This window comes from Seriola lalandi, unplaced genomic scaffold (genome assembly GCF_002814215.2).
Source record: "Seriola lalandi dorsalis isolate HSWRI2012SDOR001 ecotype SW California unplaced genomic scaffold, Sedor1 jcf7180002054909, whole genome shotgun sequence".
Lineage (NCBI taxonomy): Eukaryota > Metazoa > Chordata > Actinopteri > Carangiformes > Carangidae > Seriola > Seriola lalandi.
This window is the reverse complement of record NW_019525461.1, coordinates 413,575-432,149: the sequence shown is the minus strand read 5'-3', so window position 1 is coordinate 432,149 and position 18,575 is coordinate 413,575. Positions and strand designations below refer to the sequence as shown.

General features: G+C 41.3%; 1 protein-coding gene across 3 annotated transcripts; it reads right to left on the bottom strand.

Moving 5' to 3' along the window:
• Positions 1–762: 762 nt before the first annotated feature.
• LOC111673057 (polypyrimidine tract-binding protein 2) lies at positions 763–18,280 on the bottom strand. Of its 3 annotated transcripts, none has more exons than XM_023430710.2 (14): positions 18,183–18,280; positions 16,479–16,506; positions 13,995–14,055; positions 10,087–10,259; positions 9,365–9,505; positions 8,366–8,521; positions 8,162–8,272; positions 7,826–8,036; positions 7,343–7,458; positions 5,211–5,244; positions 4,479–4,571; positions 2,941–3,157; positions 2,422–2,499; positions 763–2,278 (listed from the first exon to the last, which is right to left on the bottom strand). In XM_023430710.2, the coding sequence occupies exons 1-14, from the start codon at positions 18,188–18,190 to the stop codon at positions 2,149–2,151; spliced, it is 1,557 nt and encodes a 518-aa protein (XP_023286478.1). In that variant the 5' UTR covers positions 18,191–18,280; the 3' UTR covers positions 763–2,148. The 3 variants fall into 3 exon arrangements, with proteins under 3 accessions (XP_023286478.1, XP_023286479.1, XP_023286480.1); XM_023430711.2 differs by having other exon boundaries at positions 7,838–8,036; XM_023430712.2 differs by having other exon boundaries at positions 14,037–14,055.
• Positions 18,281–18,575: the final 295 nt, after the last annotated feature.

Sequence of the window (18,575 nt, the reverse complement as noted above, 5' to 3'; positions counted from 1 at the left end):
GTCCAAAAGTCAAATAACACAACGCTGGAATTAGTTTTTAAATTTGCTAAATCTCCAAAATGCCAGAGATATTATCGGGGACATGACCTCAGAGTCCTGACGGAGGTGAGGAGCATCTTTAAATAACAGCCAGCGACGTCTCTGTGACCTTTATCAACCGATGGTTAGATTCCAGTGGGAGACTAGGAGTACAGTCAATAATGGTCATAATTGGATTTAAAGGTGTCATCCTTTGACTCAAACAGACGTGTGTTCTTCCTCCTGAGTGTTAAGATTTAAGGACTGAACGGTGGTTTCGGTAAGTCGTTTACATTCTCCAGGATCACCAGGACACTATTATCTCCGCTTGTGCCTGCAGCAACGTTACTCAAAGATGCTCCAACGCTGGCATTAGCATAACATGCAGAAAGCTTGGAAAAATGACAACTGAGGCTGTAATTGATAAAGGTATGAGAGGAAGCTGATAGATCAGACAGATTGTCAGGAGAGCAGAGGCCCTTAGAGACTGATTAGGCACCTACCAGAGGAGAGAAGAGCGAGACATCAGAGGAATAGATTGTGTCAGTTGGCAGGGTGGGAAACGCATCAAGAAAATGTACTTCTTGTCCTGTGAGTTAGCACCATCAGAGGCTCAATCTGGCTTATTACAGCTTGTTTTCAAGTGTCTCCAAAATGGATTTTGGCTTCCTTCCCACCCTGGGACTGAGGCGGCTTCAGGAGGAGTGAGTGAACGGACAGAACAGAGGAGAGAGACAGAGGAGGTGAATGCAGAGCTACAGAAGAGTTTTATTAGGCATGCTACAGAGGTAATGCAGTGTACACCAAAAGACCATGAGAGGGAAAACTCAAAAAGCAGGAAACCAAGTCGCACCTCCCCTCGTTAGAAAATAATCCAACCTTTAATTGTGCCTCTTCAAAACTATACCAAATCGTTACATTTTGAGCTGTAGAAAATCAGACTAAGAGGAAAAAATATACAGAACTATTATTTCTGAGCAGACATGCTCAAGTCCAGAGGTTTTATTGTATCAAAAAAAACGAGTGGGAATTTACTCGACACTTAACATTCTGGGCATTTTTCCTGAAATCAACATTTCATTATTTTCAAATGCTTTTTTTTTTTTTTTTTTCTTGTTAAAATGAATTAAAGGAACAGGAACTAAAGGCACAGAAACTTTGGTCCAACCGAGTAGCCCTCTCGAGTAAACTGTCACATGACAATGAAATCACAGTGGACTCATCTTCTATCTGCCTCCACAGCATGCAACACTTTCTGATGTGAGATCCTATCGTCACTACACATGCTCAGAAAACCATTGTCACTGACAATTACATCTCACTGATATGGAAAAGCATGGAAGGCTTCAAAAAACACACATAAAGAAATACTTAGCCGTGAGCCACGCTGTGATAGTTCGTCTTAAGCATGAATTGTGAAGCCCAAACTGGGGGAGTTCAACCTCGCACTGAACGTACATGTGGAATAATGGAATTCAAGTTAAACTGCCTGTCACAGGCTGCTGTAAAAACTCTGACATGTTTCCTCAGGAATATTCCTCTCTCCTGCTGCTAGACTAAAAAAGAAAATGTTATGAATCTAAAACTCTGAAACAGAACAGAACAGCTTCGCCTGGTTGGTGGCACAGCTTCAAAAACTGTAATAATGTCTAGAGGATGACAAAACAGCTTGTGTTCTCACCAGCCCCCAAAAATATTCAATACCAATGTGCCTCAAAAGCTTCGGAGGGTATTAATGAAGACGTCCATCTGTATAAACAGCTGATAATGTCAAGTAAGGCACATAAGTACTTTATCTTTTCAACTAAATCAAGAATTAAACATTGATCTACATCAAACTATCGTACAGGAGGACAATCAATCATGTCAATATCTGTGACATAAAAATACAGAGGTACAGTTAAGAACAGCTGGGAGGATCCAGATTCTGCAACAACTGTTCTTTAAAAAAAGGATGAAAGTCAAAGGTTTCAGTGTCTCTCAAGGAATGACAGGATCAACAAAACCCCAACAACAAAACTGATGAAATCACTGTGGTCCCCCCCCAGTGTCCAGACACAGTCTGAAAGGTTGCTGACCGGCTCTGAGACAGTAAACCCTGGAACTGTCACCAGTGTGTGGGTCACGTTCTCAAATGGTGGACTTGGAGAAGGAGACTCTCAGGTGCTGGTTGCCTCCCATGTTGTAGTTGTGAAGGTCGATCAGGGCCTGGATCGCTTCCTCCACCGTCGACATCTGGATCAAAGCCATTTTACGATCCCTGGAACATGTGACACAGTGTGTGAGGAGCACAGGAAACTAACTGCACCAACAAATGCTAAATTCAAATCACCGAGACGGATCCTTTGAAGGATCTCCAACACTAACAACTAACAGAAATATGATTCTTTCAGGCGTACGTACTGGAAAAACTTGAATGCTTTCACAGTGCCTCCAGCGTTGGAGAAGAGCAGCCGCAGGTCGTCCTCCGTCACATCTTGTCTGTTCAGATGAAAACACAGATGAGAGTCAGGAGTCACTCACAGACTTCACTGGGACTCGATCTTTGGCACTGAGCAGTTCTTATGAAAACGGTCTCCTGATAATAATACATTTTTCAACGCTTTAAGCAGAATCCCATTCACCTCCACTGAGTTTTTATATCTGAGCAAATCAAAACAAAACCTGCATGGCTCAATACCACCAGAGGGAAGAGACAAAATACACTCAGCTGTCAGTTTATTAGGAACACCTAGCTAAAACAAATGCAGTCTAACACAACAGTCCTGCAATAAACCCTCCTTCATGAAGGTGATACTGTCAACGTGTTGATTCAACTGCCTGATCATTATGGAGGCTGCATGTTGACAGGTGTTTTTAAGTCCTGGTAGTGTGAACCTGGCTCACTGTCACAGCTTCTTCCTGCGCTGGCGTGGTACTTACGGGATGTTGGAGAGGTGGAGGGTGGCAGAGGGTGGGAAGATGTTCTGGAAATTCTTGGAGCCGGGTTTCTTGAAGCGGTGAAGCGGGGAGTTGGCATAGTCTTTGGTCAGGCCCTGGTCGTCCAGGCCGTCGCGAGGCAGCGCCACCGTCTGGTGCTTAGACAGCGTCACCCGGATGATCTTCCCGTACATCTTCTGGCCGTTCAGGTGGCTCATCGCTGTGGACGTTACAAAGTAAAGGAAGGTTAGTAACGATGATGATGCTGCAGCCCGTCATGTGGTGTTCACTGGATGTTCTAACAATAAGAAAACTGCACAGTCAAAACTAGAACAATATCCAAATGAGAAACAGTGATTGTGTTTACATCCTGTTCTGAAATGAACCAGCTGAACAAACAGAACTGTTGGTTACACAGTTAATGCTTCAGTGGCTCATAAAGGCCTGAAAGTTACAAAACACTTTGTGCTGTTACAGTGAAAATGTACACAGTCACTTAGCTGGTTGCACCAGGTGATGACAGCTCTTTATAAAGTAATACTCCCTCTGCTTATGACAGCTGCCTTACAGTCACTGCCACCAGAGAAGGAGATGATGCTGCAGGAGTTGTCTAGTGCCTCACTGAGTCAGTACCAAGCTACCTGGATCTAGGGGTGGACGATGAATGAGACCGAAAGAAGTGAAGCACCAAAGTAAGTGACATGCACATCCCCTGCTCCGTGATGTAGAGGGACAGCTGCAGGACCTATAGTCTGCCTCTGTAAATCATTTTTTCATGCAGTCAGTTGTGTATATAGGAGTCAGTTCTTATTCTTGTTAAAACTGTGTAACTCTAGGAATATTAATAATACCCTGATTTCTGATAATAATATATTATTGTCATGTTTGAATCATGACATAATGAAGACCATGATGATCGGTCATGTAACCTCTGAGTATGGATTTATCACAGCTGTGAACGCTCTGATTATACAGAGTGAACCTGCAGAAGCCGCAGGTGAAACGTGTTGTTCGCTCTCAATACCAGTCACAGTGACGTCGTCTCAGTGCGCCGTGGTTACATTTGACTTATACGCTAGTTGTTCCTGCGACCTACCAGCACCTGCCCGTTAATGCTGGCTGTGGTTGAGAAACGGTAACTGAAGATGAAGGTGGGTGAATTGGTCCTGAACAGAAGCAGCTCTGGTTTAAACGTCTTTCTCTTGATTCTTGTCGATTAACTTTTTTGCAGTCTCGAGCAGAATGACTGAACCTGGTTGTGATTTCCCTTTTTTTGCAAATTTAAAATTAAAATCCAACAGAAACCACTAATGAATAAACAGCAAACAACAGTGTTTTAATGCAGACTGATGTTGCAGGGACTACAATCATCATGCTGTTGTGATTTAATGCATCAAAGGGTTAAATCGAAGTGCTTTAGAGGAGATTTCATTTTGTGCATCATGATGAAGTTATTTTAGGGCGTATCGCGCTCTTCTACTTGGATTAAAGACTATTTAGACCTGCATGACCGAGCTTGGTTGGGTATGACATCTGCTTACCGAGCTGGGCCTGGTTGGCGTCCGACATCTGAATGAGAGCGCTGTCCTTCTTATTGTAAAGGATTTTCACCCTCTGGACATCCCCATACACTCCTGCATTAAAGCCGCAGGCAGGAGGAGGAGAAGAGGTGAGGTGGAGAGAGAGCAGACAGTTAGACAATTAAAAAGTTAGCACTGGAGAAAAGGATATTTACAGACAAGAAGCAAAGAAGAGAGAACAGCGTACACACAAGAAATTTACAGTAGACTTTTAGAGAGAGAGAGAGAGAGAGAGAGAGAAGAGAGAGAGAGAGGTGTGTAGAAAGAACAGGGAAAGAGAGAAAAGACACCCTCTAAACAGATCAGTTATCAAGCTGAGTCAGATGCTATAAATAAAAACACCATGCAAAAATAATTAAGACTTAACCGTAAATGAACTGATTACTACAAAATGAAATTTAGGGCAAAGTAATAAACATTAACCCAAACCAATAAACAGGGGACAAGAAGGTACAAGCTACTGCTCTCAAATAAAGATACATAAGACTGTAATAATAATAATAATAATAATGATAAGAATAATAATTGTAATAATAATAATGACAAATGTGTCAAAGATAGAATGGAAATAGAACAAAAAGAGGTGGTAGAAGAGAGAGAGAAAGAGAGAGAGAGGGTAGAGAGAGAGAGAGAGAGGTGGAGAGTGAGAGTGAGAGAGTGAGAGAGAGAGAGAGAGAGCTAACGATAACATACCGAAGAGGGTAAACAGACTTTGGGGCGTAACCATCTTTAGAGGGAGAGAAGAGCAACAAGCAGCGTGAGACAGGTAGAGAGGTAGAAGAGTCGGAGCGGAGCGGAGGTAGAGATGGACAGATCGATCCAGAACGGAGGTAGGTAGGAGGAATGGTGGTTTTTGTTTTCCCCCCGGAGAGTGATGGAGGTGGTGGGTCATGGAGGAGGGGAGCAGGCGGCAGAAGAGTCATGGTGGGGGGAGTTTTGAAGGGGGGAGGGGAGGTGGTTAATGAGGGGAGGAGGAGGTTGAAGTGGAAGGGGTGATTTGAGGGGGTTAAAAATTACCCAGCAGCATATGGAGGGAGGGGGAGGCAGGATGAATGGAGGGGAGAAGGAGGGGTGGGAGTAGAGAGAGAGAGAGAGAGAGAGAGAGAGAGAGAGACAGAGAGAGCGAGAGAGAGCGAGAGAGAGATAAAGAGAGAGAGAGGGGGAGAGGGGGAGATGAATAGGGAGGCAAATGCAAATTGGGGGGAAAATAAAAAATAAAAGTGAGGAGGGGGGAGGGACAAAAAATAAAATATAGGTCAGTACACTGGAATAATGCAGGTAGTTTGGTCAGAGATAATGGCTTGGATCAATGTTCTCTTTAGTCAAAATACAGCAAATAACTTGTGCCAAATGTATTTCACCCTGGACAAGCATGGGGTAAAGGTACATTCTCGTCAAAATCATAATAAAATCAACAATATAAAGTCATAACCATGGGATAAAAACAACATGCAGCAGGTCAGACATCTGAAGATCTACAATCTTTCAGCGAGGGAGAATGAGGCTACGACAGTATGAGAAGCTGAGGGGGGAAAATTAGTTAGGAGACCATGCAGTTAAAAATTTGCAGTATAATTTAGGCATGCAAGAGTTGATGTGAAGGCCACTTGAGTAAACGGTGGCGTTCACACAAGTCCAAGAAGCTAAAAGAAAGCTTAAAGCACAGTATCTTAACATCACAGGTTCAGTTCGAATGGTTCAGATACTGTCAGAGGCTCCAGGATGACACACTCATTCACAGCCAGAGAGAACAGACTGATGAGGAGAGAGAGACATTAGGTGGGACAAATTAGATGCTATTAAGTCACAGTTTAAAAAAAGAAAAAAAGAAAAAGAAAAAAAGAGAAAAGGCAGAAGAACAGGGAGAAAAGACGGCAAGTGAGCATTTCAGAGAGGCAGGTATTTGTTCCCAGAACTGAAACACAGGCGAGGAGACCACAGAATGATTTCATATGAGCTTTCATATGAGCTGAGGAGAGGTGAGGAGAGCTTAGAGAGAAAAACAGAAGAGAGACAGTTAGCTGAGTTAGATACAGTTTGACAAGAGGAGGGAAGGGCAGAACATCGGAGGAGAGAGGAGGGGAGGGTTTTAGTGTGGTGACAGAAACAACAAATCCCCCTCTCTCTTACGGGGGACATAATGAGTCCTGACCAAAAGGAAAAAAAAGCAACAGCAAGGCCCTGGGCATGTAAAGGACACTAGAAAATACAGCAAAGGAAAGGTTAGACAAAAAAATCTTGCTTCATATTAAAAATAAGTGGAATAACAAGAGGACCAGTCCATTTCTATCAAAGAGGTTTGGATTCATTAGTTGTGCCCAAGGACAGTTCAGTGATTAGTGACTATCACAAATAATCCTACACAAACTCTGAGTTGCTCAGAATCGACAAAACACAGGAGGATGTTTCTGGATATTTTCAGTCTGACTACAAAGAGAAAGTTTGTAAATTAAAAAGATGAAATAATTCTATGGGTGAACAAAACCTCCCTCTCATTCTCACTGAATCTCACAGAAGAGTCTAATTTAGTGTCTCATATTTAACTTCATAAAACTGAACTTAAGATGAAACTGTCCAAGATCACATGTAAATGTGCACCATTAAGTTTAACTGGTCTAATATGTGCAAAAAATCCCACCATGGACCTTCTTCATGTATCCTGAATGGCAGACACTAGACGATGAAAATGGTAGCACAAGGACGACTGGGCTTAACCAGCAAAAAATAAAGAGAGAACAGAGGGATGGAGGTGGTGGGTAGGAGTGATGGAGTTCAAGCCTTAGATGGTCCATTTTACTGGTGGTGTTTGGATGAGTGTTACTGACCTCCTCGTTGAGGTTGCTGACCAGCAGGACCCCGCTGGACCCTGTCTGTCCAGCCAGGGCCACCCTCCCTGCAGCAGCAGCAGCTGCTGCTGCGGCGCTCAGAGGGTTCAGGGCTCCTGACAGGAAGGAGACAAAACAATCATGGAATGGAGAGCAGCACTTCCACTGAACCGCTGCATTACAACACTGAGGAGGACGCAACTTTTACACCAGCCAAAATAACTTTGGTGTTTTCCATCTAGGCCCAAAATTCAGCAGCAGTCACCAAACAGTTTGTATCACCTCAATTTAAAGTGTTTACAGATGAATCAGACCTGAGTCTGATCAAAGTCTCATAAGAATAAATCTATACCATGTGAAGTCTAATCACATAGCTGCGTACTTCAGAACTGTCTGGTCATTAGCACAAGTTAAAGCATTTAGCTTGAGGGTAACAATAACAAAAAAAAAATAAAAAGGAAGAAATATAAAAGTGTGATCTACCTGGGATCTTACCGAGGAGGGAGTTGGAGTCTTTGCTGAAGGCGGCGGCCACCGAGGGGTCGATGCTGGGCTGGCCGTCACCAGCAGGAAGCTCGGGCCGCGTGTAGTCACGACTCTTATCGTTGTTGTACTTGACGTTCAGATTAACGAGCTTGGAGAAGTCGATACGCAGCGTGCAGCATGAGTTGTAGATGTTCTGGCCGTCCAGCGCCTGGCAGGGAGAAAAATCATCATCCTCTGTGTTCAACTATTACAGCTGGTGATACAAAGCACTAACAGACAGTAACAAAGCTGCATCACATGACTACCGGGAGCAGCAGGCAAATGACCTCTCACCAGTTTGGCCTGCTGTGCGTTGACAGGATCACTGAACTGTAGAAGAGCCTGGAACTGATTGTTCTTAGTAAATGTGATTATCTTCATGACTGTGCCGAACTTAGAGAAAATCTGCCAACAAAACAAAGAAAACACAAACGCTTACTCTGAATACTCTTAACATGACAACTGAACCACTTCTTTCTCACAGAAACTGTCCCACACCTGTTGCAGCACATCCAGCGTTACAGGGTAGAACATGTTGTCGATGATGATCCGCAGCACGGGACTGGAGGCTGCGGCCAGAGCCTCCTGAACATCTGAGCTCGGCGACCCACCGGACTGGACCGCTGACACCGCCTGCAGCACTGCCTGAGTCCGCTACGGCCAAACACAAGCTGTCAATCACTGCTTCTTACAATGGAGCACGCCAGACGAGAGGATAACCCGTTTTAATAACCATTAATGCGCTGAAAACATAACAAGCAGGGCTCCAGCTTAAGGGCCCCCCGTCGTTCCAGGGCCGATAAAAATATGATCAGAGAGGATGCAAATTAATTCTAGGATGAGAGTTGAAAAGAAAAAAAAAAAAAACTGATAACATTGTAATAAACTGTGATTAAAATAAAGCAATGACAAAAAGAGCTGAATTTCCAGAAAACAGCAGCCTGTTAGTTACTAACCTGACTGTGGAGCTGCAACGATCAGCTGATTAATCGATTGGTTAATCTACAGAAAATTAAATCAATAAATCCTATCTTTAATAAATCCTACTTTTTTGAAGTCTTACAGTTTGGAAAACTGTTGCTTTTTTATTTGAAGACATCACTTTGGGCTCATTTTTCACTATCAGATTGATGAACTAATTGATTATTCAGAACCAGAATCAGCTCCTCGTGGTTGTCAGCCTCCGCCACTAGTTCCAGGTCACATCCCTGTTTATCCAGAGTCATATAAAATATTAACGATTTGTGTCATAATGCTGTGAAATCTTGAGTAACGTCTAATTTAATTTAAATTTAATCAGTTTATCCGTGAGTCCTAGTGAATGTTTGTGCCAAATCTAAAGCAGTTCCGTCGAGGTGTTACTGAGACATCGTGTCCAGGAGAACGGACGGACGGACAACCTGAAAACAATATGGCTCCAGCCCTGACCGTCACGAAGGAATAAAATCAATCAGCAGATCAATAGACAATGAAAATAATCAGTAGTTGCAGGCCTACCTGATTGCCAGCATCAGTTTTGAGTTCTTTGTGATTGGAGTACTGAATGAAGACGGGGACGTTGCGGATATGAGGAGTTACTGTGGTGTAGTAGTTAACCATAGTGATGGCCGCCTCCTCCGTCCCCATCTCCAAGAACGCCTGGAGGCAGAAAAAACAAAAACCATCAACGTCGCTTTCACTCAGGAAGTAATTATCTGATCATTTATGTAAATCACTAACAGATAAATAGACAGGCTTATCCACAGACACATCACCTCTATGCCAGAGGTCAATACTGCAAAGTGCGTTAGTTGTAATTCACCACTGTGGTAAAACGTTATCAGTCCAACACAGACGAATCGTCTGAACGTTGAGATGAGGCAGCTGTCGATCGATCAACACTAACAGAAACGCCGACGCTGCTACTGTGAGCAGAACAAAGTAGCTGCACTTGACAGGAATCTAGGGGACAAATGCCAAGTATGTTCTCCCGCCCTCCTCGGCAGACACACAATAGGCTTTTGGCCAGCCTTTCTATGGCGCTGTGGGCATGTTTCAGATGCACTTTGAGATAGTAAGAGTGACTGTGTCCACGGTGCTTGTGTGGTACAGCAAGATGTCAGCTGACACTTGACCACTGTTCTCCAGGGAAAGAATACTCTCCATGACCATTTTTTAAAAATTTCAGTACCATCGTAAAAATCTACAAACTCGCCATGTTATCAATTTCTTCCACTCACCTGGTTCTTTCCCTTTAGTGTGAGGATGTTGGTGACTTTGCCAAAAGGCAAACCGAGGGCGATGACTTCAGTCTCTGAGGCCTCGTTGGGCAGCTTCCTGATGTGGAGCACACGAGATGGAGGGGCCTCCTCCACCCTGAGCTTTTTACTGTCGCTGCCATTGGAAGCCCCGTCTACAATTTTAGCATAGGCACTGATTAACTGCACTTATCAATACATGGACAGTCTGCCTCATTTAATGGATAAAGATGGCAACAGTTTGTATTTTTCTAGTGTAAAAAAATCCCTTGAAAAGACCAAGACCAACTACGTGTTTTTAGTCCATCTCTACAGTCTGTAAACCGTACCATAATCCCCATACTTTCTGACTTCCTTTCTGTCTGAGCTCATTGTTTTCTACTGAAGCCATAATTCTTCCAAACTGATTTACAATTATATACTTTCATTTTTAAAAAACACTAAATAATTTCCTAAAACAGCTGTTCACTGCAGTCTTTAGCAAACATCACTCAGACAGGAGGAAACGATGTACTTGCTGTGGACTGGGCGCTCTCTGTTGTATTCCTGGCAGCAGGATGGTGGATATTTGACGGAGTCAAAATAAACTACAGTGTGTGTGTTCATGGTAAGATACCATAGATATATCAGACTTCGGATACACACACAGTGTTAACATAAATTCATTGTGAGTTTTGCTATCCACACATGGCAGTGGTAGTTCCTGGTGGTGTTGTTGGGGGCTGTAACAATCAGTTTCAGTATTTCAGTGTTAACATGTTCATGCTGTAAGAGGAATAGTAGTTTTGGGAGACTGTGCTCTGGGTAAATATAGTGGGGGTGTAAGGACACATATAAAAGAAGATGCATATCTATGAGTTGTGATAATGAATTAAGATTGTGCAGTTCACTTGGTGATTTTTTTTTAAATATTTAATATATGGTGATAAATAAATATAAAATTGCGATATGATTATTATCAATGGATAAATGTAGCAGTCAAAGTTGTTTTATTTCCTTTTTTCTTATTTTCTCTCTTTTGGTCTCTGTATATTTGACAGGCTGGAAGTCCTAGTGTTTGGTGTCTAATCTTTGTGGTGAAAAGTTTATTTCTGTTTTTGGTCCTTGTTTCTCTGATTATACATTGGCCTGTAGTGAGAGGGTTGCCTCCTCAGGTAACATTATGTAGAGAGGTGGTAAAAAGCTATGGCGTCAGCCCACACCTTTCATTGAAGTGTTTTGCTTCTATAATGTGTATTTACTATCTATAAATATTAATAAAGACCAAAATAACATTGAAATGAAATTTTAACCTTTTTCTGTATACTGGCAACATTTACTCTTTTGATACAATTCTCTATACACAGTGTAGATTTTTGTCCACTCTTTAAGCTCTGTGATTGGTGCTTGGACTGGACCAAATTTACTGTTTCCATTTGTGAAAACAAAAGCTTTTATTCTGAAGGATTTGGGCCGGAAATCTTGTTGTGACTAGTTGATCACGGAGGCAAACTTCCAGACAACGATCGCCTTGGTCAAACACGCAGCCAAGAAATTTGCTGCACAAGTAGATGCACGTCATGACGGAAGGCCAATATATATCACTGGCCAATGAGTAGCACAATGAAATTATTGTTCTTGCTCTGATAACAGAATTTCAGCCCACAATCACTGCCAATAACCAGTCGCATGCTGAGGAGCGGGAACGCCACTAAAGACCTGGTTCTCAGTGGAGATTCCCGCCTCTCTCTTCACCTGCTCTGTGTCGGTTACTGTTTGCTCTGCTGTTGGCTGTGTGTGTGTGTGTGTGTGTGTGTGTGTGTGTGTGTGTGTGTGTGTGTGTGTGGAGCTCAGCCTGGTAAACAGTGCAGAGGCCACAGATCTGAGGTTTTATTTCATTTGAGTTGACAACGACAATGCCTGTTGACCCTTAATCCATCAGTAGGGGAGACGATAATCTTGAACAAGCAGAATACAAACTTTCAGAAATCTTCCCTTTTAATCCTCAATAAACACACATATGGAGCTTGTTGTGCAAACAGTGAATGAATGAGCTGAAAATAAATACTAACTGTATTTAACAGTTGAGCCAAATTAGCCCCGTGTCTATAGACTCGTTTATTAGGAGGATTAGTGGGAGTCAGCGTCCGACCATTCACACCTACTTCATGCTGTGATTGGCCACCTGTGTGGAGGTGAGAGAGGAGCCAGGCATCAAGCTCTATTTTGTCTTTTTTCTGTTTATTTGTTACAAAACTATTTAGTGACACTTCTCACAAGAACAACCAAGTGCTACCGAGTGAAAATCTCCCAGGAGGCTGTCTGCCTGGCTGTCTGGCACCATTATCCCCATTTTAAAACTGCATCACGTCTCCTCTCTCTCCATGAAGGCCAGTCTTCACTCTGCTATCCACTGTGGCCTTTCAAATCAATTAGAAACACATCTGAACTAGTTCTGAGAGAATGTAAACCAGTCTTTAGCCAGTTTACTGTAAAAGATTTGCACCTTTCAATAGCTCAGCAGCTTTAGCTAAGCAGTAATTTGTCTGACAGTGCGTTAAGTTTTTCTAATGGTGTTTGTAGCCAACAAATACTTGTCAAAAAGTAGATGAGGATTGGTATCAATTAGTCTATGTAGGTTCATTACAAACACATTTACACTAAATGAATTTAATATCTATTGTAGTGATGATATGACAACACAACAGGTGCCCAATTACATCTTTAAAATGCTGGCCTGGGATCATCTCTCTCTTCAGGAATTATCTTTAATTCTGAACCAGTCTGACCCCGTCAGACTCACCTGCCTGTCATCTATCTCCAATCCACGTGTCAGCACACACTGACATGAAACTGGTGGCAGAACTCAGTCACTCACTGTCATTTTCTAACTGTAAGAACACTGAGAGATACAATACAAACATCATTTAATGTTCATCACACAAATCTAAAAGTCAGCGGACTGTTGACGTTTGTCTTCATATTCTATCCCTGCAGCCCAGAAAAATTATGATTTGTAAATAAAGAATTTCACATATGCAACATTTGGTCACAACAATGAGATGTATAGCTACAGTGAACTAATGACTATTTATTTATTAATGTATTCACACTATTACCAAGTAACCACTGTAAGATTTTGTATAGCTCAGATATATTCATCTGAAGTTTTGTGTTATTGAGAACAGAATTAATATAATAATAATAATAATAATAATAATAATAATAACAACAACAACAACAACTTGGTTTAGTCTCACACCTGACCTGCTCATATTTAATCTTTTCTTTTTTGAGAGCTATCATAACAGGAAGTGTAAAGTCCTGCATTAAATGAACCATTTGGTTTTTCAAGATCAGTGATGGTTGATATTGTAAAGATACCAAAACACAAAAGCAGCCTGAGAATCTTGATCTCACTTTATTTAACAGTTCCCTCGGGTAACATTAGCTTGGATGTGTAGCGATGGTCGACTGGGACTTTATTTAAAGAGACAATCTCCCAAAACCCTTGTGTGCCTTTACCATTGTTCCTTATTTTGTGTAACAGTCTTAACTGTACACGTCTTCTCTGTGCAGCGGTGTGAACAGTCATCCTTAATTCTGCAGTTGTCTCCGAGATGCTTCTGACATCATCTACAGAGCAGGCATTAAAATGCAGTGGTATCCAGTATGTCTGTTCTAGTCACATGCTGCTGTGTGTGGGTGCCCACCTACTGAGGAACGTGATGTTATTCAGACACTAAAAAGCTCCCATGAGAGAACAGTAAAACCCGTGCAGCCTGTTTCACTTTTCAAACACCTATTAATCCTTTGATTCCTCTTAAAGCCACCTGTCACTACAGATCAAATGGCTTCATGCAAATTCTGTCAATCCCCTCCCTATTCAGGGGTGGTCGGAACGAACTCACCACTGATACTGCTCATGCCAGAGTTGGGACTGTTGTACATACTCAGCTCATCTGATCCTCTCTGCGAACAAAAAAAAAAAATCACAAAGACAGACAGTCAGACATGGGTGTGAAATAATGGGGGAAAACTATTTTCATTTTCCAGACTGGCCCTCAAAGACAACAATAAAACAGCTCTCTGAAGACAGTTTAAAAGGAACAAAAGGGGGGCAGAGGAGTCAGTGGAAAGAGACATAAAGCAGCAGAAGAGTAGTCCGACTCCTCCTCTGCTGGTGTGGGTTTAATCTTGCTGAATTTAAGATGTCAAGATGTGTCATTTCATCCTGAGCTATACTAGGTCCCAGAAGGCTTGCTGGAGCTGACGGGCGCCTTGTGCTCTTAAACCTGACTGATGGGATGACGAAGAACCTGGCTGGGGACCCATTACACACACAACTTTATAATAGCTTCATACACCCTCTCCTTGTTTCTGTCTGACTGAATTTGAACCAATTGTTCTTCTGTCACTAACATTCTTTATGGTTACGATAAACTAGATGTTGTAGGCCCTGCTACAGCGGCATGTCACAAATAAATTGAAAGGGTAATAAAGTTGTCTGACTTAGGTCAAAATGTGAGCATGCAGTGCACGAGCTACAAGAATCCCAAGACATGATTTCTCGCCTAACAGCTGGCAGCCCTCTGTGTTTTGTATTTGACGTTGAAATATTGATGAAATAAAAAGGGCGGCAAAGACCACCATATCAGAGGAATCAGTATTTTATCACTGTTCCGCTTCCTTTCGAAAAGAGGACTTTAACTTTGTTTTGTGCTGCAGCTGGCACTCAACAAATCTGGTTAGGTAGCCAGAACAACAACGCACTTACACAGGGAAACAGGTTTGTTTAGTGATCAGCAGGGACACAAGCCCAACCCATTTCATTAAAGCCGGTCTTATATTTAAAAGAAATCAGATTGTTCTGGTGTTAACGTGCGGCTACGCTGTCAAAAAAGGAATTTAAAATGAAATGTCTTCATGGCGTGTCTCTTTATATTAACTTCACACTGATTTATTGTGTTACAAAAGGTTTAAAATACAGCAGTAACCTCAGGCTAAGTCAGCGCTCCATTTTAGATTTTTCTTTCTTTTGTTCTGTAGAATCTACTGTAAATCTATTATTAACCATCAGTCCAACAAATTAACATGCCAAGAATTACATTACAAGTCAGATTTAGGAAAGAGGGATGATGCAATGATCATCAAGATCAACAATGATTTTTGAATGTGTTGGAAATGTTGACAAAAAATACCAAAAGTGGCTAAAATATGAACATTTTCCTTATATGATAGTAAATTAATGAGGGCTGCAGCTAACGATTACTTTCCATACCGGTTAATCTGCTGGTTATTTTCTGAATTAATCATTTGTCTATGAAACATCACAAAACATGAATGAAAACTTCCCTCCTCACTTTACTAGAGCCCATAGTTCAGTTTCTCTGAACAGCAACAAAACCCAAAAATATTTAATTAAATCCAATGTAAGAGGCAGATAATTTCCACATTTGAGAACCTGGAATCAAATCAAATAAAAGAACAAACTGGCTGAAAAAAAAAAAAAAAAAACTTAAATGATTAATCACTTATCAAAATAATTGCCAATTAATTTCCTCTCAATCAACTAAGCCACAAGTCTTCGCAAATCTAAAATGTATATCTTTGGATTTTGAGCTGTTAACAAATCTCTGGTTATCTGTGACAGGGATTTGTAACAAATTTTGACATTTTATAGAATAAATGAGTGACCAATTAATCAAGACAACAATCTGCAGATTAATCGATAATGAAAATAATCACTATTTACTGCACTAGCAGAAGTTTAAACTGCCTCATTTGAAGTAACTGAGGCAGAAAAAATCTTTTAAAAAAGAATCACAGTTTCTGGAGCTGCCCCCTCAAGTCAATGACTCGAGTCATCAGTCTAAAAGGCTGACTCACATTTTGTCATTACAATCACTGCATTATTTTCTGTGTCATTATACCCAAAGCAACAGCATGGCAAGGTTTAAACCATACAAACTCAGTCTTGTCTCAAAACGTTCAAACCACAAAACTAACTGCACTGGAAGTAGAGAGGGGTGGAAATGCAGGGCAGTACAACTCATCCAGTGTTTTCCCATTACAGACAATGAACAAAGACGTTAGAATGTGGGTCTTACAGGTAAATTAACATGGTTTACAAATGTCTACAACAATAATGTCCACTCAATGCTGATTTCTTTTAATAAATTCAGATGTATAGCTATTTACCAGTCACTGCTGCCCTCTCTGAGACCTTCACTAATGCTGCTTCAATATCTGTGGTCTAATCTGAAGCTGTTGTTCAGCTGCAGCAGTATGCAAGTAAAAATGTGGATGCTGTTTCATAATGCCACAAAAAAACACCTACAGTGTCCAAATCAGGCTCATGTGATTTGTGTATTGAACACTAGGAGAAAACTCACCTTCACTCCAACTGCAACATCACCGATGCTGAAAGAGAAAGAATTTACATTTGGTCAAAATTATTTAAAATGGAAAGACAAAACAAACTAAACACAAAATAAGAAAGCAAGATTCTGTCAGATACAGAACCATTTGATGTCAATCATTTGGTCTGAAGTAGACTGTAAGTCATTTGACAGTTTTAATGTGTCTTCACCAAGTCTAAACTGTTGGTGACAATTTTATGTTCTGATAAATCATATATACAGCTGCACAATTAATCAAAATATAATTTGAATCGCAATATAGATAGGTGCAATATCCAAATCGCATGAGCTGAAAACAAAGTGTTTTTTTTTTTTAATAAAAGGTAAAATGTGTCACAACATTGTTGTGCATCGTTAGCAACATAAGCGTTGTGGTGCTACAGGGACGCCCCGGCCTACAAATCATATTCACCAGGTGTAAAGGAACATGTTTGTTTGGTACAAGACCAACAACAATCACATCATCATTTTAAATTTTTTTTAAGTGAATATAATATAAAATCACAATATCTGCCACAATGATCGCAATATTTCTTTTTTTTTCCATATGGTGCAGCCCTAATCATATACTGTATATCAGAAAATACCAAGTATTGTGACAGCATTTAAACAGATTGTTGTTAGTCAGCCAGAGGACACAGAAATGTTGAAATCTGATGCCACATACTTAGACACAATAACATCATTAATCCCACTGTGAACCAAAGGTGATCCTTAATTGTATATTCTTCAAAGAGTAATACCTACTAATACACATCCAGGCTTTTTATTCTGAAGAGAATGCCTCAGTATCAGTACACTTTGAATTCACACTCCCCCTTATGTATCAAAGTTACCATTTAGTTATGTGTGTATATCTATAACGTTAAAGCTGTGTCTGTATAACCTCTATTCTTCACCACATCTAAACTATCTGGAATCATGCTGTTATAGGGCTCCATCTTCCCCAGGGGGCTGATCCTCAAGTAAGGCTGAGGTCATGCTTCATTCATTCCCAATGCGTGGTCAACTTACATTCTTTGAATGACACACCCTACCAGACTTATTGTAACATTTCATATTATGGCCAACCCATTGTATCGCTATTGGAGTAAAATAGTAACGGTAGTTACCATTTAACAATTTGTATGAACACAACCGTACTGTTTCGCTAACGTTGGATTGAACAAGTGTTGGTACACATGTAAATTTAAAACCAGTTACATCTTATGCTATTTCAGGTTCAGTAGTTATAGCCGCTCGGTCAGCTAAAGCTAAGTCCGTTAGCTACAACACAAAGGATCAACGGCACAGTAGATTCGTTAGCATAACGGTTTGCTAAACATCACTAGCCGCTTCATTAGTATACAGCTGTGAAACACGACTGTGGAGAAGGAATGGGTGATGGAACTGTATCAGCACGTCTCACCAGGACGTCGTCATGTTAGCTAAGCATTTATATCAAATATACGTTACAACGCAGGTAATGTAATAAAGAGAGGGCGTTAGCTAAGTTATGCTAACGTGCTAACATTAGGCACTTCCTTAATGGAAGAGAGCGCGTGGCTATGGAAACCCGTTCACACACGCATACGACTCCTCCTTATTCCCAATAAATGACGCATTTCACATAGTCTGTGCTGTGTGCCGCCTCAATGTATAACAATATGTAGTTAGCATCGATGATAAAAACATTACCCGTCCATTTCTGTAGAGATTTTGCAATGCGTCCGCTTTCGGTCCTGTTTTCTCTCCAGTTTACACCTACACTGCGCACGCACACATACACACCAGAGCAAAATGGAGGCAAGACGATGTCGCGGCGGAAATGACCGGAAAGTTCCGAAGCTATTGAGCGCGCCGATGAGCTGCAGCTGCCAAAAGACGCTGTATTTTTGGTCTGTTGGGGAAATATTTAGCAATGCTGCTCTGCGTTGTGTTGGTTAGTAATGAAGATGCGGTGCCATCACCGTTTATTCCGACAGGATAGAATATAAGGCAGAACCCTCAGGCCATCCATTACGATCACCAGCTCCTATAAACATGGAATTAATATAAAGGAAAAACAAGAGTAAGCTTATTCACTGTAAG